Here is a 26,398-nt window from a genome sequence, read left to right as displayed (position 1 = left end):
TAACTACTGGTGTTTACTGACTGTGACATAACTATTGGGGTCTACTTATTATGATATAACTATTGGGGTTTACTGATTGTGATATAATTATTGGGGTTTAATGATTATGGTCTATATTATTGTTTTATTAATAAATATTAGTACTATGTATATATATATGATACATATATATACATATAAAACTTGAGACTCTGTATAATTTCTGAACCAATCCAAACTGAAACTAAATTAAGCTGCAACAAGAAGATTGCTTCACAATATACCTAGAGGTAATGGGAGGCCGAACAGTTTGTTGAGTAAGAGAGTGCTACGGTCGGGTCTACACTTTAGGAAATCAACGGGGCAGCCGTGTGCAGGGTGGATTGGAGAGGGGAGAAGCCTGAGTCAGGGAGATCAATTAGGAGACCACTGAACTAGCCCAGGCAGATGAGAGAAGGACCTAAGCTGGAGGGTGGAGATGGGAGTGGAAAGAAGGGGACAGATGAAGAGCTACTGTGGAGATGTGACAAGACCCGGCAACTGACTGGACAGGTAAGATAAACAGGAGAGAGGAGCCGAGAGTGACAACAAGCCTGGGAACCTGGCTGAGCCAGAAGAGGGTGGTGCTCTCAACAGAAATGAGAAGGTTGAGTTTGGGGGTAAAGAGAAAGAGTTCAGTTTATAACGCACTGACTTTGTCACGTCTACACAGAGGTGTCAAACACCTGACCTGTGGGCCTCATGCAGCCTATAAAACTCCCAAAATGTAATTGGGAAATACTTAACAAAATAAATAAAAAGTCAATAGAACACAGATAATATGAATGGGTGATTTTCTAAGTCAATACACAGACCACAGGAATCCTTGTAAGTGTTATTGGCTCTCCTTTCTGACTGAGTTTGACACCTCTGGTCAGCAGGACAGCCAGTAGATGTGGGCCACTGTGGCACATGAGGACAGGATAGAGGTGTTAAGGATGTTCAGCATGGAGCAGACTAGACTTAGGAAGGATACAGTCACTGCCTTCATGTATTTAAGGAGAATTAGGCTTATTTTGCTTTGTCTCAGAGGAGAATACTAGAAGTAATGGGCAGAAACAGCAATGATGCTTTTTGAGCTTTGATATAAGGGGAAAACTGCCTACCAATCAGAGGCCCCCAAAGTGCCCTGGGTTCTCCTCCCAGCTTCTCTCACAGCTCAGGGCAGAGAGGCTCCGAGCAGAGGCTGGGCTGGCTGCTCCTCAGCGAAGTCATGGATGGAATTCTGCTTAGGAATCGTCTACGCTCAATGCCAACGAGTTCCTTTTGGACCTTAGACTTGGGAACCCTGTGATTCTTTGATTCAGTGATTTGACTTAGATTGCAATTAGTAATTATCCACAGAAATATAACCTTTCAAACTTCAAAGTTTGCTCATCTTTATTCTCTGTTATTTGTATAATGTCACTCCAAAAACTGACTTAAACCTGGTGAATCCAAGTGAAACCTAATACTCAATATTTCTGCATTTATGGTACTCTCCCTCACTCTCTCCTTCCCTCCATCTCTCTCCCCACCCCTCTACTTCAAATGCCCAAAGGTATTGTTTGGTCATATGGCTATTTCAGCAGATCTGAACAATGTCCCTTTAACAGGTTCCCCAATATACATGGCACTGGGTATCACAAACAACCAAATAAAGGAGGGGATGCATAAGAACTTTTCTTAAAATATAAATTTAGAAGAACTATAGTTTCTTGTCCATAAGTTCTTACCAAGACTGCAGAGTTGGCTACAGTAGTTGCTGAAGGCTGCACTAAAGTTGAGGGTTGTTGGACCACCTGCGGCTGAGGCTGGGGCTGGGGTTGAGGCTGAGTCTGAGGCTGAGGCTGAGGCTGGTGCTGAGGCTGAGGCTGAGGCAGGGGCTGGGGCTGGGGCAGGGGCTGGGGCTGGGCCTGGGGCTGGGGCTGGGGCTGGGGCTGCACTTGAGCCTGAGGCTGCTGCTGCTGCTGCATCCCTGTTTGCTGCTGGGCTCTCTGCTGCTCAGCCAAAGCCTAGAAACAAGTAGGGGAAAACACCATCATTTCCTACATAGCTAATAGGAGCATCTGCACTCAAGTCTGCTATATTATAGCATATTGGGATATACCTGGCACAGAAATCAATATTTTTATCTACAAAAGGAAAAAACAACAGAACACTAAAGAGGGAGTCTAATGACAGCTTCCAGGAGGGCTGGCAGCATCATAAAGTGCTTCACTATGGAATCATGCCACACAAGGATCTCTTCTTCTTCAATGTGCAAGACATGAACTGTTAATATGAGCAGTTAAGAGGTCAGTGGCTACTTTACCTTCTTCTCCTTAGCAATACGTTCAGCACGTAGGGAAGCAACCTGAATTGGAGGTAGGGGCTTGTCATAATTGATTCCACTAGAAAGAGAAGTAGAGATTTATAGAAAAATTTCAGAGGAAAAACTGCTCCCTATAATTGAGAACTGTTATGAATTCTGGATCCGTACCTTTCAGCAAACACTGATGCATGTTTGGGATTCTTCTGGAAAGGATTCATTCCAAGCCTAAAAATCAAGCAAATATTACTATTGTGGTGGCTGCTACTACTGTTGCTATTGTTAAAAACAGCTGTTCTCCAGGATAAACATGCCTAACTACTGATGTCATATGACACAACATCTCCTCACCTTCCTGGTCAGCATCCTCTAGATTCATTACAGCTTGTCACAATCCTTCCTAAAACATGGTGCCCACAACTAAAAAGCCTACATCATATTGCTTATTCATACCAAGCAACTAAAAGTCTAGGCCTTTTTTAAATGAACTGCCTTAAGGTACAGCTCTATGATAATTTTATACTTGTGCTATTTACTTTTTGAACCTAAAGGCCCAACTTTACATTGATCCCGCTAAACTTCATCTTGTTAGCATCATATTCGATTTCTGAGATTTTAGACCTGAATGCTGTCATTCAATGCATTAGATATACTTTCCAACACTGTGCCATATGCAGATGAAAGTAAGAATACTCTCTCTGTCTTCATTTAACCCCAAAGTTAGTTTTTAACTTGGGGTCCTCAGAGCCCTTCAGGGGGCCGTGGAGAGATTTCAGGGGGTCTGTGAACTTGGATGGGAAAAATATGATGTCATTATTTTCACTAACCTCTAAATGAATTTAAAATTTCCTTTAATTATGAATTTTTTTAAGAAGCATTATTCTGATAAAGGGTTCATAGGCTTCACCAGACAGCCAAAGGGGGCCCCTGACACAAAAAGATTACAATCCTCCAGTCTAAGACATTGATAAAAATGTTGACTAGAACAAAGCTAAACCTTCAGCGTTCTGCCAAAGACTTGCCTCCCCGAGACACAGATGTATTAATTATCTTGTCTAGGAAAAAAGTTCAATCAACAATATATCTATTAACCTGACAAAAAGTCTATCTCATAAACCAATTCCTCTTACCTATTTGGAAGCCCTAAGCCCTTACACTTCTCCCTTCTCTCAGGCACACACACATACACACACACAATATACATACACACATCTGCCTAATATCCCCATTCCCACCCTCACCCTGGTATTCCTAATGGAAAGGTCTGAAAGCTCTTGTGCCTGCAGATGACTCCTATCTGCCAACTCAGCTCAAAAGCACTGCTAATTAAACAAAAAAGAACAATCATAAATAACTTACAGGGGCTTGCTCAGGGGACTTCTCTTTCCTGCAATCATTTTTGCCACCTCAAAGTGACTGATATAAAGTTGGGTACGGGTGGCACCTTCATCTTGAGCATAGACCTGGTTAATTCGAAGTGGACGACTATTCTTGGTCTACAAAGGAATGTAAGGGAAAGGTATGAACAATAATCCCCCAATTTATTCTGTTTCACTATTCTGTGGCCCAATGAGGTAAGGCCCTTAAACCCAAGACAAAGTTTGCAGACTCTCCTCTGAAGAATAAAACACCAAGCATCAAATCTTCTAAAATCAACAAAGCCTTTAAGTTAGGATGGTCACACGCTGGAGCTGTAATATCCCCTAAATCTGAAAGCATTCCCAAAGGCACAGAAACCCAAGTAAATGTCATCTCCAAATGAGGACCAATCACAGTTTATAGCAAGGATGGCACTGATCCTTGCAAAGAAGGAGTCAACTGTTACCTAGAGTATCTAAATGTGATGACGCAATGACTACAAGACAAAAATATAACCTTAATCTATGAACAGAAAAAAATCACTGTCCTTAGAGAGTTCAGGTGTAGATCCATCCCCCACAGACCATTTCCCCTCATAAGCTCTTAGCACTTATATCTGAAGAATATACTCCCCATGAACACAGAAAGGTTCTAATCTATCTCCAGGTTTCTTTCTTCTAACCCATCCTATACACTACTGCTAAAATAATCATCCTAAATCATCACTGCTTTAAGGACACCTCACCCCTGTTGAAACACTTCCATTTGCCCTCTTCAGTTACAGAACAAAGTCCAGACAGCATAAGCTCTGCCGTCAAGGCCCTGTACAAGCTGGCTCCAACATATCTTTCCATCCCTACATGACATTTAACTTTTGCTCAAACCAGACTGATCTACTCACCATGCCTTTAACATCCCTTATGAATTTCTGCTTTGATGCTTCTTCTCACCTTCTTCCCACCTAATCACCATTGAAAATGCCTCTAACCCTACATAACTAACTCTACATAATCGCTACCCATTCTTTAGCATCAGATCAAGTCCTATCTTATCCAAGAAGTCTTCCCAAATGATCCCGACCCACATTTGTCCCCTAAACTTTATTATTTTTACTGGCTATCTTGCCTATTTGGCACATAGACAGACAGACAGATAACCGTGGATGAATTATCTCTTTATGTGTATGCCTTGTCTGTAAGTCAGGACTCATGTCTTATTTAACTTCATGGCTCCCTCAGCATGACCTTTCCCAGGACAGGTATATCACAAATAGCACTTATTGACAGATACACATACACACAAATACACAAAAATTCACCCAGAAAGACTGCCCAGAATGTTGATGAAGAGACTCCATAGAGAATAAAACAAACTATGTATGTCCCTGTTGGGCAAATATAACTCCTGTTTCAATGGGCTGGATATAATGCAGGAATTTTTTTAATGTAAGACCTTACCAGTATGACTCCACAATTAGCTCTAATAATTCTTTTTAAGACATCTGATAATACCTACCTTATAGATGTTTTTGGCCTTCTTTTTGGGATTTGCTTCAAACAGGAGCTGTCAAATAGGGAAAATCAATTAATATCAAAAAGCACTCGATTTCATCTGAACCTTATTTATAAAAGGGAATTTGTTTTCTCAAGTGTGGAAAAAGACATAAAGACAATTTAGAGACTAGAGAGTATTTTTCATAATCTCCTCTACTTCATAGACAACTCTGCAAAATATCATATGGGTAGGTTTTTCTTCTGTATAATAATAGTTAACATGTACATATTGTTTTAAGGTTTGCAAGACACTTTACAAATATTATCTCATTTAAGCATCACAATAACCCTGTGAAACAGATGCTTTCATATCCTCAATTCACAGATAAGGAAACTGAGGTTGAAAAAGATGAAGTGACTGTCCCAGGATCAGGTAGCTAAGTAAGTCTCTCAGGTAGGATTTGCATTCAGGTCTTCCTGACTCCATATGCGTCACTCTGTGCATCCACTGGCAACACAATCCCCCTCCCAAATGACAGCAGAACTAGGACCCCCAGTCTATTATCAACTCTTGCTCTTATAACCCAGGAGAGGAAATGGGTTAGTTGTTTAAATATTTCAGTTAAGAACTGAGCAACAGAACACTATCGGGGTGGCTGGGTGGCACAGTGAATAGAGCACCGGCCCTGGAGTCAGGACCCGAGTTCAAATCCAGCCTCAGACACTTAACACACACAAAAAAAAAATAAACTAGCCATGTGACCTTGGGCAAGTCACTTAACCCCAACTGCCCTCAAAAAAGCAAAAAACAAAAACAGAACACTATCAACTGAGCACATGAAAACCTCTTGTCAAAAGCAGTAATCCAAAGAAAGCCCTAAAAAGGACGAGAAGAGGTTCTACGCGGCATCTAAAGCAACATGGCACTTCCTCTTCCAGGGCAGAAGAGCCCTGGACAATAATGACAATGGCCTCATCTCCCACTGGCCTAGAGTTGTGCTGGGGATGAAGCAGCTTCACACGAGCATCTGTAGAGCAAACATTCGCATCTCTGCATCACCGATGAGGGCAGCCGTGTGCCCACAGTTCATCAGGATCAGAAGCAGAACTCAGAGCCCCATCTCCTGGGTCCCTGGCCTAGGGCCTTTTCCTAATGGCACAAAATGCTCTCCCCATAAATCTTAAGAAATACTGTGAGACACATCTAGACTTGTGAGCATTTTAAAACTCAGCTCACCTTCCCTTCTTCCCTCGGAATGATGACATTTTCATAGCGGTTTCGGCACTGTTTGGGAGAGCGGTAAACTCGGCTACAGGAATTCACAACATCACTTACAAGATCCCAGTTAGGGGTGTGTGCTGGTGACACAACGGTGAGATTTAGAGGAAGTTCGAGGAGCTGTTTTACAGCCTAAAAGGGGAAAAAAATCATGCTCGTACATACCATTTCAAATATAAATATCCAACACAAATCACAAGACTGGAAAATCTCCCCAGATTTAAAAAGAAAAGCAGAAAGAGTCGTGGAAAGCCCCCAGCTGCCTAGAGAACCCGTAATCCCAAGAGGCCCTCACCTGCAGCAACGCCCAGTCTTCACTGATGAGCCACTCGGGGCTGTCCTGGCCAGGCTCTGCTGTGGGTCTGACCCCTGTTGGAGAAGGTCTGGCAAACTGATTCTGCGGCTTCAGCAGAGCGCTCTTCTTCTGCTCTCTGCCCTCTCGGCGCATCTTAGACATCCCCGGAGTCAACCGGTCAAAGAGGGATCGAGGAGGAATGACGAGCTCCCCGTGCCGCTGCTTCTTCTTCCGACCGCCCGCTAAGGAGACAGTACAGAGAAACATTAGTAAAGGCAAGCACAAGGAAGAGAGTACGCGAAGAGCCTAAAGAAAAATTCAAGGGCCAGCAGGTTGATGAGCTTCTGGAATACCACCTAGACACATATAAATGCTGCACTATCACTCCAGAGAGCCGCTGCTTTTCAACACCTTACAGACATAACACTGTCACTCTTTTCCATATTAACTTTGACCAAAGCAACAATGAAAAGGGGCCTAGCTGATCATTAAAATCCCATAGGGCTGAAACCATTATGTGCATCCATTGACAATGAATGAGATTAAGTCTGAATGCATAAATGAGCACCCTGAGATCCTATAGTGGGTCTGCACAATAGCTGCATCCCAGTTGGGACGTGGCACCTCTTGTCTGACCCCTCAGGCCCAGCTCGTTGTGTTTGTGTAGCTGTGACTCAAAGGCGGTCTCTGTTGGGCACCAGGTCAATCCCCCCCACTCTGGGTGCCAGACTATGCCAGGGCCCCAAAAAGCCACAAGGTACCCAGAACTCATGCCAATATTTCACAGAGTAAGGAAAGGTAAGAAAGAAGTCTGCCAGCAGCAAACTTTGTGCAGCCAAGAGGATAAAAGATTTCGAATCTGAAGATAAGTGTCTTTCTATGACTAAGTCATCAGTGGAAAGCGTCATTACCAGAGGGCTCAGCTTTGGGTCGCCTGTGCTCCTTTCTCACATATACTGGTGGCAGCTTAGACTCCTGAATGGGAGTAGCTTCATACATTAGGCACATGACAGGATCAATGTAAATGTCATTGTCGTCCTGAGGGGGAGTGGGAGGGGTCCAAAGCTGCAAAATAGTAAAAAATCACGCTGGTGACATAGCTGCTCAGCGCATGTGCAGGACTATACTCCTCAGACATAAAAAGGAAAGCCTGTTTAACTTACTGGCATTATCTCGGTTTGTCCATCTGGACCTTCATAAACATATTCCTGTGTTAAAGACACAAGTTCTTAGAGTCAGATGGTTATGGGCAACATATGGTCCATTGCTAACGGAGAAATCACCAACAACAACTAGGCAATTTTGCGATTCCTACATCACAGTCCATTCCCGGCAAGTTTTCTATCCACAGATAAATCTGACAATGTGCAAAGGAGGAATCAAAGCCACGAATGATGGAAAGCAAGGGCTTGGGGACCTCTCAAGCAAAGGGTGCCTTTCAGAATAAGATAAAAGGAGCCCTTCATGCTCAATTAGCATTTTACCTTGCAGAGTTCAGGGCACATTCTAAGCCAATACTTCATTTCAGCAAGCTCCTTTTTTAAAAGGTTATGGGTAGGTGCTACTTTTCTAAGGCTCAGAATAGTAAAATGATTCTCGTGACTTGCTCTTACACTATGTACTAAAAGTCCCTTCAGTAAGTGACAAGTGTATGCAATTTATGTGGAAAAGTATTCAAGGGACTCATAGACAGAAAAGCTTGTCCCCATACAAAAGCAAGAAAGTAAAGCATGGAAAACAGGTTCTCTCCCTGTCTGGTGCCCTGCCCAGTGCACAATGGATAGATAACCCTGGCTTACAGTCAACTTACTCTCCTAGATGCCTTAAACTCTGAAAACTTTCAGTAGCAGATTTTATCGTCCTATAATGTAAGATATCATACATTGCATTTATGCAAGGATAGGTACCTTATTATAGGCATCTTCCCTCGTGTAAGTCAATAACTCCTCTTCCTCCTCTAGAAACATGCTTTCTGCTTTTTCCTTCAATTCTCTCATATGATGGAGTTCCCAAATTTTCTTCACATTCTTCAATTTCCTCTATTTCAAAATTGAACAACAAGGAAGCTTTACATTTTTAGATTTTTTAAATATTCATTAGTAGAAAGTGACCGTGTCATTTGAGTCCTGATAGTCAAGGGGGAAAGGAGAAGACCCTGGGGACACAGTGAGATGCAAACCTTAGACTTTAGGAAAGCATATTTCAAAAGTTTAAAAAAGTAATAGGCATGATCTCATGGTCTATGACTCTAAAAGAAGAGACAGCTCAAGTGGGATGGAACTGAATGAGTTCTGACACTAATCGTAAATGAATCTGATGAGGAAGAGAGTGGGAAACCACCCAAAGAGACCAATGTGACTACACATGGAAGGAAGCTCCCTGGGCAGCTCAGAGTCAAAAACAAAGTATATAAAAGTTGGAATGAGAAAGACATACAAAAGGCTGGTCTAGAGCATACTCTAAGGAAAACTAAGACTCAGGATGAGCTGAAACTTGAGAGAAAGACTACAGAAAACAAAGGGCATTCTTAGACGTCTAGAACAGGAAGAATAGGGAAGGACCAGGTCACTCCCTCATGTACAAAGTGTGTCATTACAGGATAATGAAGAGACAGTCAAACTTCTTAATTACCTTTTGCTTACAACTTCTTTACTAACTTACAGAAGGCCTTAGACAAACATGGATGGTTAAAAAAAAAAGCAAAGCCCAGGATGGATGAAAATGGAGTAAGAAAACCCTCAGCAGTACATCACATGAGTAGGATTAAATAAGTCCTGGCTCAGATGAATGATGTATCAGGATGGGGAAAGAATCTGCCAATAAAATCACTGTAGTGAAGGAATTGTGGAGATGAGAACAAGAGGCATATGGAGACAAGGTCCGATTTTCAGAAAGAAAAGAAAAATCATGCAAACTACAGACCAATTATATTCACCACCAATCTATGGCAACATTTTAAAAGGAATTATCAAAAAGATGTTTTGTGAGCTCTTAGAATGATAAATGATGAGAAAATAAGCCAGCACAGTTTCACTAAATATAAGCCATTCCAAGCTAAGATTTCCTTTTTTTAACATAAGAAATTTTTGCTACTAATGAAATTTGACCCAAATAATAATAATAATAATAAGATGAATGACACAAGGAAATGACAGCAGTAGTGAAACATGTCATTGTTGGTTGTGAATATTTAGCACCAGCCAAACACCTCCCCAACCTCATGACTCAACACAGAGGTAGCTAGGTAGTACAGTGGACAGAGTGCCAGGCCAAAAGTAGGAAGACCTGTATTCAAACTCAGCCTCAGAGAGCTAATAACTGTTGTGAGGATCAAATGAGCACAGTGCCTAGCACATCATAGGCACTATAAATCCTTCTCTTCCCCTTTTCTCATGCCCCTGAAGCTCATGATCTTTCATGGACCAACTGAGGACATATACCCTGTAACTAAAAAATACAGTCTTCAGAATCTTTGGGAGAATTTTACAAATCAACAATACTAGAACAGACTCATTGTCACAGGTCGCATGGTTGTCTACAACTGCTGAGGCAAAATGTCAATCCATAAAAACTTAAAAACAAACATTTTTAACAAATGTCACCATACCAAGCACTAACAATCTCCAAACCATATGGAATAAAGAAACTTTCAAAACACAGAGACCTAATGGAGAAGATTCAGATCACAGAAGAACAGGATGAAATAGAAATCATCACTGCAGTCTTGTCTGCTACCTGAGTTGTATTGAGAGTACTTTCACGAAACCTACAGAGGATAAACTTGCATCCTACTACTTTTATTGAATCAGGAGATCTTTTATCTACCCATTCAATACTCTGTAGAATATTAATGATTTAAAAAAAACAACTAGCAGTCTTAGCGACCAGTTCTGGAAACATTCCTACTGAACCCCATCAAAACAGATGAGAACAAGATGGTGATGAGCATGTGGGTGATGATGGTTGGTATATATGTATCACTTTAACATTTACAAAGCAGATACTATTATCTCATTTGGTCACAATGCCTTGTAAGACAGGCACTCCAGATGTTAGTGTCTCCCTGTTCCATATGTGGGGAATGAGGCTCTGAGTTTAAATGTCTTAGTCTTGTTGATTAGGGCCGGAAATCAGATTTGGACCCAACACTCTAGACTCCACGCCCAGCATTGTTTCCATTGCACCATGAGATCAATGTAAAGTCCAGAGTTTAGGACTGAAAGCAAAACAAAATAAATCAAACCAATTGTACAAGGACCAGACACAAAATGAATGGCTTAAGGGCAGTTCATCTGAAGAAAGCTTGAGGTTTTAACTGACCACCTACTTGACATGAGTCAAATCTATGACAAGCTTGACCCTAAAAAGCTAGCCTTATCACCACCTCGAGTGTGAGAAGAAGAGTGCCCAGTCCCAGGGGCGTGACGTCGTCATTCTGTCCTGCATGGCTCAGGCCACATATGTGGCAATGCACTTAGGTCTCAGCACCACAGACTCACACACCCCAAGAAGGATAAAACACTCTTCAGGAACCACCGGAAACACTAGAAACACTTTTCCTACAGAAGAGATTGTTGGCAGGCACAAGAGCAGTCTTCTGATGTTTGGAGACAGATTGCTCCAGGGGACAGAATCAGAACCAATGAGTGGAAGGTATGGGGAGGCAGGTTTTAACTTAATTAAAGAACAAACTTTCTAATATTTAGGAGTGTCCAATAATGGAATGGGTTGCCTTTTAAGATAGTGAGTTCCTGTGGTTGAAATGCTAGAGAAGAATCTCCCACAGACACTGCAGAAGGAATTTCTGTTTCTGATTGTAGATTACATGAGACCTCTGAGATTCCTTTCAACTCCAGGATTTGGTTACTCTAATATAACTTTCTTACTATTAATTAATAAATACAACAATAATCATTTAGTGAAACTTCCTCATAGGTGGTGTAGTGGATAAAACACTGGGCTTGGAGTCAGATAGACCCGAGTTCAAATCCAGCCTCTGTCAGTAACTAGCTGTGTGACCCTGGGCAAGTCACTTAACTGCTGTCTGCCTCAGTTTCCTCATCTGTAAAATGGGAATCATAATAGTACCCACCTCCCAGGGTTGTTGTGAGGATTACGACAGCACCTGGTAATACAGCATAAGTACTTAATCGTTGCTCATTCCCTCCCTTTCCCTCACAGGATTTAGTGCTGGAGAGGACCTTACAAGTCATCTAGCCCAGGGCTCTAATTTTACAGACAAGGAAACTGAGGCTCAGACAGGTTAGACAAGTCAGAACAGCAAAGCCAAGATCCAGATTGGGTCCACTGACCCTGAATTCAGAGTTCTTCCCACTATTACACAAGAATTTGTTTTAGTCAGAACAGCCCTCAGAAATCATCTGGTCTAATTGTGTTTACAGACAGAGACGAGGGCAACAAGCATTTCTTACATACTCGGGTCATCCCAAGCACTACCCCCACATCATGTGACCTGTTCAGGTGAGCTGGGCGTGTGCTTCAGGTCCCTCCTATGTTCTTTCCATGGGACCATGCCGTGCTTCTGCATAGTCAACAGAAATAGCAAACCACAGGCACAATTATACGGAATCTGTCTCATTTCAGGTACTCTGCTAACTGGGGCAATAAGCAGTCACTGAAAGCATAAGTAATAAATGCTTGAATACGGGCCTGATGTTAGAGTCAGGAAGACAAGGGTTCGGGTATAGCCAATGGCAAGTCACTTAGTTTTCAGCTGCCCCAAGACAACATTCTGATACTATGAAGTCCCAGACACGTTTTTCATCTCTTTTGATGAAGTTTCCATAAAGTCCTTTATACCTCTTAGCTGTGACACTTTATATTAATTATATTACCTTGTAACAATTTAACTCTACAAATATGAAGCCCAAGTCAAAAGAGTAAGTCAATGCCCAGGACTAACTTATTGGTTATTTTGTGCCAACAAAAGTACACAAAAACGGGGGGAAAAACAATAAATTCAAAACAAGTGCCCACTGGGGTCCTTATGTGACTCAAGACAATCAGAATTTATGCATAACAAAGGCTTACCTCTATTATTCTTTGTCCACTCTCATCACCAGAAACATGGAAGAGTTCCAGATAATTCAATGCATATTTCTCTATGGGAGTAAGCTATTTGAAAAATATTTTAAAGTTCAGTTACTATAGAGTCCTTTGTAAAGAATAATATTTGAGCTAAATTTATTGTGCTTTCTGAAGAACACAAACTACTCTAAATAAGATATAACCCTGGAAGAGACTTGGAGGGTTTAACTAGTCCATTCCTCTACTTTCAGGAAAGCAAGCCTCTACAATTCAACTGATAAGCATTTAATTAAAATACTGCATCAGGACTAATGGTTTTTTAATGTTCATAGCAAAATGCAGCATTTCTGAATCTATCAATCAGCTGTCACCTTACTGTTATAAACATTAACAATTTATAAGAGAAAATATATACTTGGTCAACAACTGCAAATAATTCCTCTCTCTGTGAAGGCTCTTCACATTTCAAGTCATCCAGGTCTGAGATGAAAGCCTTCGGAAGAGATTCCATTTCCATTGTTCTTACTTCCTCTGCTTGTTTGATTGGCTCTTCTTCATCTTCTTGTTCAATGCTGTTCAAAGCCTTTTAAAACAAAGGGTTTTGGAAAAGGAAAATTTAAACCACGTTTTTTAAATCCTTTAGCCTGGTTTCTGACTCAACTACCATGCAACTAGAGAAAATGGATTTCAACAAATGACGAGGTCAGTTACCCATATATCAAAAAACAGAATTTCCAACAATTTATTCATTTCTCACATTCTAATCTTTGATATTCAATTAATACCACTACATTGAAGGTTTGTTATAGACAGACTACTGAAAAAAAGACTATATGCATCAGAGAGAAACCCAAATATACATATCAAAACACAGCTACATCAAATCTTGTCTAAAATATATTAGTACTTCTATCAGATAGAAAATATTTTAATTTTTCTAAATACCTAAATATTGAAAAGTTTAAAATAGCCCTAAGAAAGGGAGTGACTAGAAAGCTGAAATTCACTAAGAATGAAAATACATACTGTTGTGATTAAAAAAAAAAATAAGGTTTGCTTTCTGGGGGAAAGTAAATTTGGTATGAAATCTAAGTCAAAATAATGATAAATTTGGGGACATTAAGCATGAAATTAAAAGCCAAAGAAAACTCTCCATTTTTTTCTTATTCCGTTGACTCTTTTCTTCCATTTTACCTGAGTACACATTCTATTCACTTTTGTTTCTATTTCTTACCTCTATAAAAGGTTTCGCAACCTTGGGTGCAATTGTTTCAGCCACAGGAGGTTCCTGAGAGAGAAGAACAAATTCCTCAGCTTTCACTCTGAAGCCAGAGTCATCCATAGGAGAATGGACCTCAAAGAGTTCCTGGATAGTTTGCTGGAAGAAAAAAAAAACCATATGGTTAACTGTCAGTATAATTCATCTATCGGCAATGATTTGGATTTGGTATTTCATTAGCATTCACTTAAGAACATCTAAACCTCTAAGGAGGGAACATTTAATATTAAGGAAATGTTGTCTTCAAAACTTCTGTCACTCCAAGTTAGAAGACAACAGGACTTAGAGCAGGAAAGGCTGGAGAGATACTTGAGTTCAACACACCCCTTTTACAGATGAGGTTCAGGAGGGTAAAGTGACCCAGAGTCACATACCTCTCAAAGGCCAGGCCTTCGGGCTTCCAAATCGGACCTTCTTTCTCTACACCAGGGGTTCTGAGCCTGTAAAGTTCCATATGTACTTCTTCCTGGCTTTGGGAAGCTTCATTTCTCTCCCTAGTCTACTCAAGGAACTCTACCTCTCCTTCTTTAATAGAATATAGGAGGGTAATAACCAAGAGGACAAAAGTCCACTTCTTCAGAAGAAACTTCTCACCCCATATGTAGTTTACAATAAGCCCCCCCCCAAATATATTTGTTTTCTCTTACTTCCAGAGCTTTGGGGAGAAATTACAGAGGCCAGGGGAGGGAAGAAAGGGCTCAGACCTGTGATTTTATCAGTGTGGGAAAATGATCTTGTGGGATCTCCCTGTACTGATGCAGGTTGGGGTCTCAGAGACTTGCCTGGGACATTGAAAGGTTCAATGATTTGCCCATGGACATGAAGCAATGGTAATGCTCCAACCACCCAGGTGCTCTCTCTAGCAATGTAGATGGAAAGCCAGGCAGGCCTGCCTACATTGTGACTCTTGCCCATGTCTCCCACCAGCTCACCACAAGGGGATTACCCAATGTCCTGGGGGCCAGCCTTACTCAAGTTCTCTGGACACTGTAAGCATACCAGCAAGCATGCTAGGTGACCATCAATCGCCCTTCACTCTCCCCAGTGACCACCTATCTTTTTTTCCTATAACATTTCTTTGATGACATCCTCTACACAGATTCTTTGTAATGCCTTGCTGTATGCTGCAGCCTAACTGTACCCACCTTGCCCCTTCCATTGTCTCCTACACACAATGCTGATTCTTAATCTTCAGAGACTTTGGTGTTCCATGACTAGGAGACACATACCACTACCAGAAAAATGTTGGTAATGGAAAGAGAGGAAAAATTCTGGGTAATTTAAGGAACTTGGAAATTTCCTGAAAGCAATTTGGTCATTTGGTCTACTCTTCTCCTCCTGTTTAATTGTGTGCGTGTGTGCTTTCCCTTATCTAATACTTGTGTTCACAAAGTCATAAAACAAGACTGTTGCTATATCTTTCAAGGAATATTGGATAATTCTGATCCATGTAGGAGGAACTCCTTGTTGAAAAACAGTCTTTAAGGCAGTATTTTATTCAACTGATCAAATGCTTTCTTATAATCAACAAACAATAAACACAGGAGTATCTCATATTCTCTACATTTTTCAGTCAATTGTGTGATGGCAAAACTGTGGTCTACTGTAGAATTACTGTGGAATGGCTAAATCCTGTTTGCTCCCTACTAAGATGCCATCAATGCATTTGTAGAAAATTCTCATAAAAGTCTCCCCTTTGGTTTTCCCTTCCCTCAGAGACCCAGAGAAATGATTCCTTCACACTGTCACAATTGTGCTGCCTCCAGCAAGGATCTCCATGTCTAACCTAGCTGCTTTTCACTGCTTTGAGCTCTTTTGTACCATTTCTCTCTCCTCTGGACACATCCAGGTCTATAGGCTAAGAGTCCAAGGTTGATGGATCCACTGTCCTTGATAACAGAAAGAATTTATTATAGAAATCTTTGTAGATCTTTTCCATTTTAATTCTGTTTGTTGTCCTTTCGTTTTCATACTTAGAGGCCCTTGGGATGATTTTGCACAATTCCCAAGCTTTCTTTAAATGGTTTTGCCCTCCATTCCTGCCTTCTGTTTCATGCAACAGAAAGTCTTCTCTATCATCTTTTTCTAGAGCAGATATCATCATCTAGATCATTTCTTCTCTTTAGAACATAAACACAAATGCATTTTTATTCTAGATTGGTATTGTGCTTATCTTCCATATTTCCATATGGCAAGTATAGCAAATGTTTGCTGATTAAGTCATTTTTAGATTCTTTTGGTCTCCTTGTTAGAGGAATTCATGTACGTCAGACCTCTGTATGGAATCACTGTTGTAGTTTTGGTTGTCCTTTCATCCATTCTTACTCCATTTTCTATCATCAGTAACTCATTTAAATAGGTCAGGATATAGTTGTTTTAATCACATGTCATGACTTTGTCAGGTTTTTATTCTTTTCTCTAACTAATTCTGGTCTTTGCTGTAACAGGTCAGTGGCTGAACAGACACAGATAGATGATGTGAACATCATCAATAACAAACTATCCTATCGATAACAAGGTTCTTTCTTATGTTCACATGTGACTAGTTTCCTTCTTCATGAGCTTACTCAGTCCAATGCCTTTTCATTCTTTCCTCAAAGAGAAGAACACACTTCATAGAGCGTAGACATGACTTTTGTACAATCCACAGGTCTCTGACCACCCTCATTCCTTATTTCTGATAAACATTTTCTAATATATTTCTTGCTATCCACACCTATTCCCACATTTGCATTTCAGTCACTGAACATCTCAGTGAGATGGACATGAGTCATTTCCTTCAGAAGTATGTTCAGCTCCTTAAGCGGGTCACACAATTTAGAGTACCAATAGCTAAATTTAAGTTAACAGACAATCTAAAATTCCTAATGCTGTATCAGAAAGACACCCTTCCTCTTTTACTGGAAGGTAAATACCTGAGTTAAGAATGCCATGGTATAGTCATTTCCTTGAGCTGCTACTTCTCTAATTAAATCTTTGGTACCATTCTTCAGCAGCTTTTCTTCTACAGAATTACCACTTACAAGCCTAAAGAAAATACCAGATACAAAATCAAACATTAGTGCTTCCATGTCAATTAATATATTTGAAAACTAAATTAATTTTTTAATTATTTATTTATTTTTGGTTTTCAACATTCGTTTCCACAAGATTTTGAGCTACAAATTTTTCTCTCCATCTTTCCCCTACCCCACCCCAAAATAGCAAGCCTACTGAATACCCCTTCCCCCAATCTGTTCTCTCTTATGTCCTCCCCCATCCTCCCCCTAACTTTCTAGTAGGGCAAGATGGATTTCTATACCCCAGTGCCTGTATATCTTACTAAATTAATATTTTTAACTCATAACTTGTATATATATATATATATATCCCCTGTTACAATGCCTTCTACAAGGCAGGCTACTAATAAATGCTTGCTGGATTAAGAACATTTTTATTTATAGAAAAATCTATATTAAATTCTCCTAATTTTAGATATCTTTCAAATAAGCCATCTAAAAAATTAAATAAAGCAGAAATAAACAGGCAAACCATTCTACTTAAAAATAACTTTTTTGTTAAACTCTTTATTTTTAATTCATAAATGTATTAAATGCCTACTATGTGCAATTCATTGTTCTGGGTATTTAGATATTGATTCTGTCTTTAAATTACTCGTCCTGTAAAGATCATAACCCTTCACACAAAAACCCATCAACACCTATTAAAATTAGAAAACAATGACCTGAGCAGATTAAAATTTTATCGTTATTTAAAAGTCACTACTGAAAAGGAAACAACAAAGTTTCACATATTTCACTTGAAACTGATAAACACAATCATTTTTCAATAACCATACCCTAGAATCATTGATTCATTTATACCGAATATCAAAACAAATTAGCTTTATACATATTCCAATGGATCTGTGATCCCCCTCAATGTAACCCATTAATGCCTGAACATCTTGTATGAATACTGCCAAGTTCCCCCTGTAAGTGCTCGACAGGAGATCTAGTCCACATGCTGGGTGGCCTTCTTCAAGTTCTCCAGATATTACAAGGATATCAATACTCAATTCCAATCCTTAAAAAACCTCCACTAAGACCATCCCGTCCCACCAAGCTCTTGTCCTATACAGTCCCCACCCTGTGTGAGCCAAACTCCTAGCACTCACTGTCATTGCCTCCACTTCCTCTCTCTCCACTCACTCCAACCCTTTTCAGTCTGGCTTCTGACCTCAACACTTGCTTGAAACCGCTCTTTCCAACATTACCAATGATCTCTCAATTGCCAAATCTGATAGTCTATTCTTAGTTCTCATCTTTCTCAACCATCTACTGCATTGTTGTCCACCCTTTCCTCCCAAACACTCTTTCCGATCTGGGCTTTTGGGAACCTACTCTCTCTTGGTTTTTCCTCCTACCCATCTAACAGCTTCTCAATTTCCTTTGCTCATTCATCATCCAGATCACACTCCCTAATTACGATTGTTTCCCAAGACTCTCTGTTCTTTTCTCTCTACACTTTCTCGGTGACTTCACCAATTGCCATGGATTTAACTGTTCTCTTTATGTCAGTGACTCCCAGATCTATACATCCAACACCAGTCTCTCTCCTAAGCTTCAATCTTACTTACAATAACTCAACTATTAGACATTCAAACTAGATGCAGTGAAGACATCTCAAGCTCAACATGTCCCAAACTGAACTTACCTTTCCTATAAAAACTACCTATCTCTCAGACTTCTCTAATTCTGTTGAAGTAATTCACCAGAAGTACTTCACAGTTACAACAACGTTCTTCTCCTTTCCTAGGTTTGTAACCTTATTTTTTCCCCTCACCTCCTCCTTCCCTCTCACCTCACATAGCTAATCCATTGCCACATCTTGGCATTTCTATCTCCACCACTTTTCTTGCATCTAAGACCTTCTCTCTAGTCACACAGATGCCTTCTTCACCTAGATCTTTACAACAACCTCCCCATCTCAAGTTTCTCCCCACTTCGGGCCATCTTCCACATTGCTGCCAAGTTAATTTTCCTTAAGCACAGATTGGACTGTGTCATGTCCCTACTCAATAAACTCCTGAGATTCCTATTGCATCTAGAATAAAATATAAACTCTCTGTTTAGCTTTTCAAGCTGTGCACGGACTGACTCCATCCTATTTCTCCAGCTTCACTACTGGATATGACTTCTCTTCCCACCCTCTGAGATGTAGCCAGACTAACCTTCTTTCACTTCCTCAAACAAGAAACTCCATCTCCACTCTCTGTGAATTTGCACTGGCAGTCTCCTGCTCCCAGCATATCCTCCCCTCCTCATTTTCACTTCAAAGAATCCCTCTCTTCAAATGGGACTCAAGCATGACTGTCTACACAAAGCCTTTCATTATCCTTTCAACTGCTAGTGTCCTCCCTAATTGCCCTATGTTTAACTATTTTATTTATATTTGTTCTCTTTTTATTTATTCTATGCATATTTATGTTATTGATGTCTCCTCTATTAGAAGATAAGCTCTTTGAGAAAAAGGATTCTTTCATTTACTGTAATTGCATCCTTGTCCCTAGTACAGTACCTGGCTCATAACAGTAAGTGTTGAATAAATAAATACTTGATTGACCACTTGAATCCTTTGGGGACTATGGTGTTGCATGATTCACAGTAATATAGCTTCACTGGCAGAACTGGCATTTAAAAAATGAGCCTTTCTTTCAGTGGAAAGCATGGGGTCACTAAAATAACTTTGTGATTTCCCAAAGGCCATCCAGCCTGGTCTCTTCTTAATCAATTCTAGACCTCACTCACTGGGCATTGACAGTGTCTATACAAGGATGTATGTGTGTGTGTGTGTGTGTGTGTGTGAACAGATGAGTTCTATAGGCTTCCTACTCTAATACATATCATTGTCCTGACAACATGCCTTCTTCTCCATGACTTTTCCTGTATGGGTGATTAGGCCAAACTTTTTTGAATGTTTACAAATCTAAGCTAGTGAGCTCTGCAGTGTTCTGGGGCCAAATGAAACCAACACAATGTCATCTCAAAAAATAAAGATGGGGTGGCTAGGTGGCACAGTGAATAGAATAGAATGGAACAGAATAAACAGAATGGAATAGAATTCCACTGGCCCTGGAATCTGAGTCCAAATCCGGCCTCAGACACTTAATACTAGCCATGTGACCTTGGGAAAGTCACTTAACCCCAGCTGCCCTGACTTCCCCCTCCAAAAAAGCAAAAAACAAAACAAAAAAGAAAGATCTAGAAAACTTCATCCCCTATCCTTCTTCATCTCTGATTTCGTGTTGGATCTCCTCCATGACAGTGATGAGCACCTTCAGCCATTTTTTTATTACTTATTGGGTATATATTTAAGGTATAAAAGTCGGTATAAAAAATGTATGAAAATGAATCTTTTGTCAAACCTTTCAAAAAATGTTGAATAATGTTATATATGCATGGGTTGGAAGAGAGTCTTTATAATGTAATTTTCCTCTACTCAGTTAAATACTTTTTATAGTCAACAACCAATAAACATAGTGGAACCTGGCATTTACCACACTTTTCAGTCAATTGTATGATGGTAAAGACACGGTATACTGTGGCATGGCACTTGAGAAAGCCTGCCTCTTCTGTTCTTAAGTCATCAGAGGATACTCCCAATGCATATATATATATATATATATACAATCTCAAAAAAAAGTTTTATATGAAAGGGAAAGTACATATATGGGCTGATTGTTGAGGTACCCTCTGTCACCATTTTTTTCTGTGAATAGGATTTGAGATTCTTTTTCCATATCTTTGGTATCTTTCCTACTTTCAGGTAACCTGAGAATTGATCTTTCAGTTCCTAGAAACTATGTAACTTCCCACACATACTCCCTCTGTGTATATGTATATTTATTCCAGTCCAGTTGCTTTTCCCATTTTTGTTATTTCAACTTCCCCTATAAGTACATCCAAGACCAAATGTGTTGGCTCCACTGTCCTTTATAGTGAAAAGTGTTTGGTGTAAAAAAAAAACTTTTTTTGCAGAGCTTTTTCATCTTCATTTGTTTGCTGCTAGGCTTGAAATTTAATTCAATTCATCAATCCTTCATTTAGCAATTATTAGGGTCCAAACATTGGGCTAGGTACTTGGGATACAAAGACAGAAATGAAATAGTCACTGATCTCAAGGAATTTATAATCTAATGGTAGAAACAACAAATGCAATAATTTCCTAAAAACTGTATCCAGAAAAAGAGAGGTATTAATTACTAGGGAAATCAGAAAGGGCCTCTAATAGCAGGTGGCACAAAAATAAGATTTGAAGGGAGTTTGGGAGTTCAAAAGGCAGCGGTGAATGAAAAGGCACAGAGACAAAGACATAACTGCAGTTTAACTTTCTAGTGGGCAAGCCTGGCTAGAACACAGCCTAGGACAGGAAGGAGAGTAGTAGGTGGTCAATCTGGAAAGACTGATTGAAGATAGATCAGAGAGCCTTTAAATTCCAGAAGTTAAAGGGAGGTACTGATGCCCAGATCTATGATTTAGAAAAAGGAAACGGGAAGCTTTGTGGAGAATGGATTGGAGAAAAGCAAAGCTAGATGCAGGGAGATCAGCAGAAAGTTATTGCAATAGTTCAGGTGAGAGGTGCTACAGGGCTGAATTAGTGAATGTAGTATGAGTGGAAAGAAGTGGACAGACATGAGAGGTGTTGTAGAAGTAGAATCAACAAGATCTGGCACACTGAATATGTATGGTGAAGAAAAGGATAAGAGACAAGGATGAATACTAGACTGCAAACACTGGATGAATGCAAGGACAGAGGTACCTTCAACAGAAGGAGGGGTAGGTTGAGGGGGAATGATGATGAATTTTGTTCTGGGAATGCTGAATTAGATATGCCTATGGAGATATCAAAGTAGAGATGTCTAGGAGGAAAGAGATGTGGGACTGGAACTCAGAAGACATATGAGGACTGGATATGTAGGTCTGGGAGTCATGTGCATAGCAATGAGAGGTGAAACAATGGGAACTGAAAAGGTCACCAAGAGAATAGAAAGGGAGAAGAGAAGGTCCAGTGTATAGCTCTGAAGTACTTTCAATCCATTCTTAAAAGTCGTTTTTTACTGGACAATCAGTACTATTGTTTCCCTCCTTTACTCATAGATTAAAATATGCTCTCTCTTGTTTATTTCTGGGCCCAATTCACTGTCTATTTTCAGAGTTTAGGTAGGCCAGATTACCTTTAGAAATTATAAAGTTCTTTTACTGACCCCGAATTTCTACATGAAACCAAGACCCATATATTCTGGTTGGTACTGTATTCCTGCAAGTCACAAACCCTCCAGACTACAAAAATCTAAAAATCATTATCATTCAATGGCCAGTAGAAAAGCCTGTGCTGGGTATGAACAGGCTACAACACACATAAACAGAAATTACAAAGAAATAAAAGAAATTTTAAAATGGGCTGATGGTGAGAGCAAGAGAGAAGTGATAGCCCATGTGCTCTGCTCAGATGATGCCAAGAGGCAGGGAGGAAGGCTACCATCCCAGTAGATGGAAACCTGCCCTCCGTGGTGAATGAAAGGGAGGACAGAGGTAAGAGGTCCATGAGATGAGGTTACGTCTGCATTGCTGAAGGGAATAACCATATCAATATCGCAGATACACTTTAGTAAAGTAAGTTGTTACTTACTACTTTTTTATGTCTATCACCAACTCCTAATTTTAAACTGAAAAAGAAAATATGGAAAAGCAGTTCTATGCAACCTGTATATGTGGATGTCCTTGCATCTCCCAATTCTATCACACCATTCTTGAGCCTTTGCATCCATCACGGGATTTAAGTCATTATCGTAAAACACAACTGTGTCAGCTTCTACAAGATTTACACCTGTAGAGCGACTGTGGGTGGAAAGAATGGCACAAAATATCCGCTTGTCTCGGTTGAAACTCTTCATCAGTTCCTAAATAGTGAAAAAGATCATTAGTATTGAATTCTATTATATTTACACATACACATTTATATATTAAAAAATATATATACATATACATACATATTTAGAAGAGTATAAAAGTCTTCTAAATTCAGAAGAAATAAAATGGTAGGGGGCATAGGGAGGGGGGAGTGGACAAAGGAAGGATCTTTAGAGGGAAAGGTGAAGGAACAGGTAAAAGGGGGTAGAAGAAGGGTCTTTAGATTTATTGGAATGGGAGGATAGGGGAGGGATCCTTGGAGGGGGGTAAGCAAGTCATAGGAGGGCAAGGTAGTGGGTAGAAGTAAAGTAGAGGAGACAGGAAGGAATAGGAAAAAAGAGATTTGCACAAACATAAAAACAAAGATCAGGAGTAGAATATGTTTGGGAAAGTATATGTCTACACATGTATGCATATATGTATATATCTATAACTATAGAGAAAAATATCCAAACGTTATTGTAGCCTTCTGGGGGGTGGGGGGAGGGGAAAAATTTTGGTTTAAATTTGGTCCAAAAATGCAAATAATAGAATAATAAATAATAAAATTAATAAACTAAAATAATAAAAGACTCTCTGAAACTTTTAAAATGTAAAATAATGCTTAGTCTTTTACGGTTGCAGCCTGATTTCCTATCCAAGACTGGGAATATTAAAAAAGTAACCCAAGTCTGGATCCCACAAGCCATATCTTCCACCTGGCTCCTTGATGGCCTTCTTTTTCTAATTCTCACATCAAGACACTAAGTCAAAAGAGGTGGATGGCAAAGAGAAAGTGGCAAAAGGTGGGAGCAAACGAAGAATGAGTTAGGCACCCAATTTTTCCAATATGGGACATTCATACATTGGGATGTCAGAGATGAAAATGTTCTGGTGTCCTTTGGTTTGCTATCCACAGAGGACAGCATGCCACCCCTTGCACCACCCTCCAAAGTTTCTTGCCTTTGCTCTTCTCCAAACCTATTTCTCCTCCTTCCTTGCAATTATCTGCCCATTTTTTCCCAGCTTTCATCAGTAGTTAAGTAATGCTGCTAAGCACTTAGCAGTGTAGTAAAATATATACAATACTTCAGAGATCTGTAATTTCACTGGTGTGGAGGTTTCCTCCATCAAAAAAGACTAGAACACCTCTATAACTTGTCAAATGTTGTTAAAGAATTGCCATGACTGAAAACCATCTCACCTGAAAGTCAACCTAGTGCTCAGCATCTGAACTTAGCTAGTCTGTTCCTACCAGTGACCTGTACTCTGTTAAGGAGGATTGTACTGGAAGCCCCTGGAGCTGGTAGAAGCTGCCAGAGCTTCTGTTCCCTGGGTAGGGTCTGAGAACCCAGAATCACCATGCAACAAGAAGCCTCTGCAATAGGGCTTCAATGAAGGTGATCTCACGTCAATGTTTCCAATTTTAGATTTTTATTTTCCCGTACAACATTCATTAAGTTCTAAGGACTCTGATTTACATAGGTTATGTATTTGAGCTGACACACTTTGGAAAACTCTTTGCAAACCTTAAAGCACTATAGAAGTTATTACTGTTATTATTATTTGATTATTTATGGGTTTTTGGTTAAATGCTCATCTAGGTCCCTCCCTGTGAGTAGCTTAAATCCTAACTATAGCTCACCTGACGCTGCTCATAGCTGGCATACTCGTCAATCCTGATGAATGTAAGGAAATGGAAGTTCAAAAATAACTCCAAGATATCTAACATTAAAATCATCTGGGACAAAATCAGCACCCGGCGGCCTTCTGATTTCAATCTCTGCAGCAAGATTGCTAGAGCTTCTAACTTGCCTATTTTAAGTGAAACGAGAGAGACAAAGATGAGTAAGAAAGCAGTTAGCCAAGTCAAGACCACCTGGAGCAACTGATTGTTCCATACCTGAATCACACTGCACCAGTCGGAGATCAGGGAACTCTAATGAATGTGGAGCTGCTATCTGCTGCAGTTGGTGTAAATAAGGAGCCAGTTCCAGCTTGAGATTGTGTCTGAAGAGGTTCATTTTTTGGCTGTAGGATGGAGAAGGATTTGACGTGCAGAGGTGAGGGGGCGCAGCGATCACGGCTGGTAGCACACGGAGCACCCTGTGGGAAATGCCAAACCCCAGAGCACATTAGTCCTAGAGAGGCCCTCAGGTTATTCTTAATAGAAGGGAGATGCCATACCCACAAATCTGGCAGAGGCCAGGCCCAGGACCACAAGGGTCATATTTTCCCCCCTCCCTCCACTTTCAAATAACCAATCTCGAGGGTACAGTTGTGTTCCATTGCATGCATAATGTTCAAAAATACTTTAGCTCATGATATCCTCACACTAAGAGAGGCAATATCATGTGTAGGGTGTTGAGCATGGAATGAGGAAGACCAAGGTTCAAGTCTTCCTTCCAACACTTAGTAGCTCTGGGCCCCCAGCTTTCATCAGTAAGGCCAGTGACTCAGACTCCATGTGCCTTCCCAGGGTCTACCCACTAAGTCTTAGGGACTGATGTTATTCCTTTTACAACAAAAGCTGAGAGAGGTTAGACAACTTTCCAAAAGTTACACAGGTATTGAGAGTTAAAGGTCTGAGCTAAAGACAAGACTCAGATGCAGGGCACTATAGCGGCAGGAACACTGGATATGGAACCAAAGGAACCAGGTTCAAATGTCAGTTCTGCTAGTGCCATTTCACTACCTTAGATAGGCACCGTCATTTTTCTGGGCCCTGCTTTTCTCAAATGTCATCTGCAGGATTCACTAACTCCCTAAGGGAAGAGGGCAGCCCCTTTACCACCTCCCATAGCAGACCCCCAGTGCCTCTGAAACCTGATTGGAGAAGGGAGAGGAGTGTGTCCTTAGCCCTGCTCACAATTCCCCCACCCAGGATGCAAGGCCTAGAGGCCTCTTCTTCTTCCCTCTTCTCTTCATCTGTTAGGCACAGCTCAAAGGAACCCAATTCAGTCCTACATGGCCAGCCACTACTGCCCATGGTATTCTGTAAGTCTGATTCCATTTGTATGAATCAGTCTGCTCCCCCATCGGTGGGATCACACAGGGATGGCCTGGGGGGGGGGGGAGGCTGGTATTGCATAAACTATTTGTTTATGGACTCTGCACTTTCAGCTGGGAGATTAGGACCTCCCTGAGGATGATCTAGTCACATAGTTTGGTTTTATGAAATACTCTAGAATTCTCCCAAGCATAGCAGAACCCTAAAACATGGATTCAGCACTCACTTCAACTTCTGCTGGAAGATGAGTGTTGTGCCATTCAGAGAGTGAGCATGGGGCAGAGCAGATGTCACAGGCCCTCGTGCTTCCCAATGATACCTAGAGTTACAATGGGGTTGATGCCAAGTCCACTCAATGAGTTTTCAACCTCATTATGATGGGTGGCTTAAGGATAGA

General features: G+C 40.5%; 1 protein-coding gene across 1 annotated transcript in view; it reads right to left on the bottom strand.

Annotated features, from left to right (window-relative positions):
• EP400 (E1A binding protein p400) overlaps window positions 1-26,398 on the bottom strand; it is a 192,368-nt gene that overhangs the window by 16,768 nt on the left and 149,202 nt on the right. Inside the window, exons 67-83 of the mRNA XM_069088665.1 lie at window positions 24,895-25,097; window positions 24,637-24,806; window positions 22,806-23,002; window positions 16,977-17,088; window positions 14,017-14,160; window positions 13,198-13,365; window positions 12,786-12,869; window positions 8,642-8,773; window positions 7,898-7,942; window positions 7,646-7,799; window positions 6,735-6,976; window positions 6,398-6,571; window positions 5,183-5,230; window positions 3,668-3,804; window positions 2,480-2,536; window positions 2,312-2,390; window positions 1,734-2,012 (exon numbers count right to left, since the gene is read on the bottom strand). Coding sequence (XP_068944766.1) covers window positions 1,734-2,012; window positions 2,312-2,390; window positions 2,480-2,536; window positions 3,668-3,804; window positions 5,183-5,230; window positions 6,398-6,571; window positions 6,735-6,976; window positions 7,646-7,799; window positions 7,898-7,942; window positions 8,642-8,773; window positions 12,786-12,869; window positions 13,198-13,365; window positions 14,017-14,160; window positions 16,977-17,088; window positions 22,806-23,002; window positions 24,637-24,806; window positions 24,895-25,097 — 2,425 coding nt within the window. The remainder of the gene's footprint in view (window positions 1-1,733; window positions 2,013-2,311; window positions 2,391-2,479; window positions 2,537-3,667; window positions 3,805-5,182; window positions 5,231-6,397; window positions 6,572-6,734; window positions 6,977-7,645; window positions 7,800-7,897; window positions 7,943-8,641; window positions 8,774-12,785; window positions 12,870-13,197; window positions 13,366-14,016; window positions 14,161-16,976; window positions 17,089-22,805; window positions 23,003-24,636; window positions 24,807-24,894; window positions 25,098-26,398) is intronic.

Source organism: Petaurus breviceps, unplaced genomic scaffold (assembly GCF_028583685.1).
Source record: "Petaurus breviceps papuanus isolate PSGF00001 unplaced genomic scaffold, PetGlider_PUasm1.0 103, whole genome shotgun sequence".
NCBI classification, from domain to species: Eukaryota; Metazoa; Chordata; class Mammalia; order Diprotodontia; family Petauridae; genus Petaurus; species Petaurus breviceps.
Note: the sequence above shows the minus strand (reverse complement) of the source record. Positions and strands in the feature narration are given on the sequence as shown.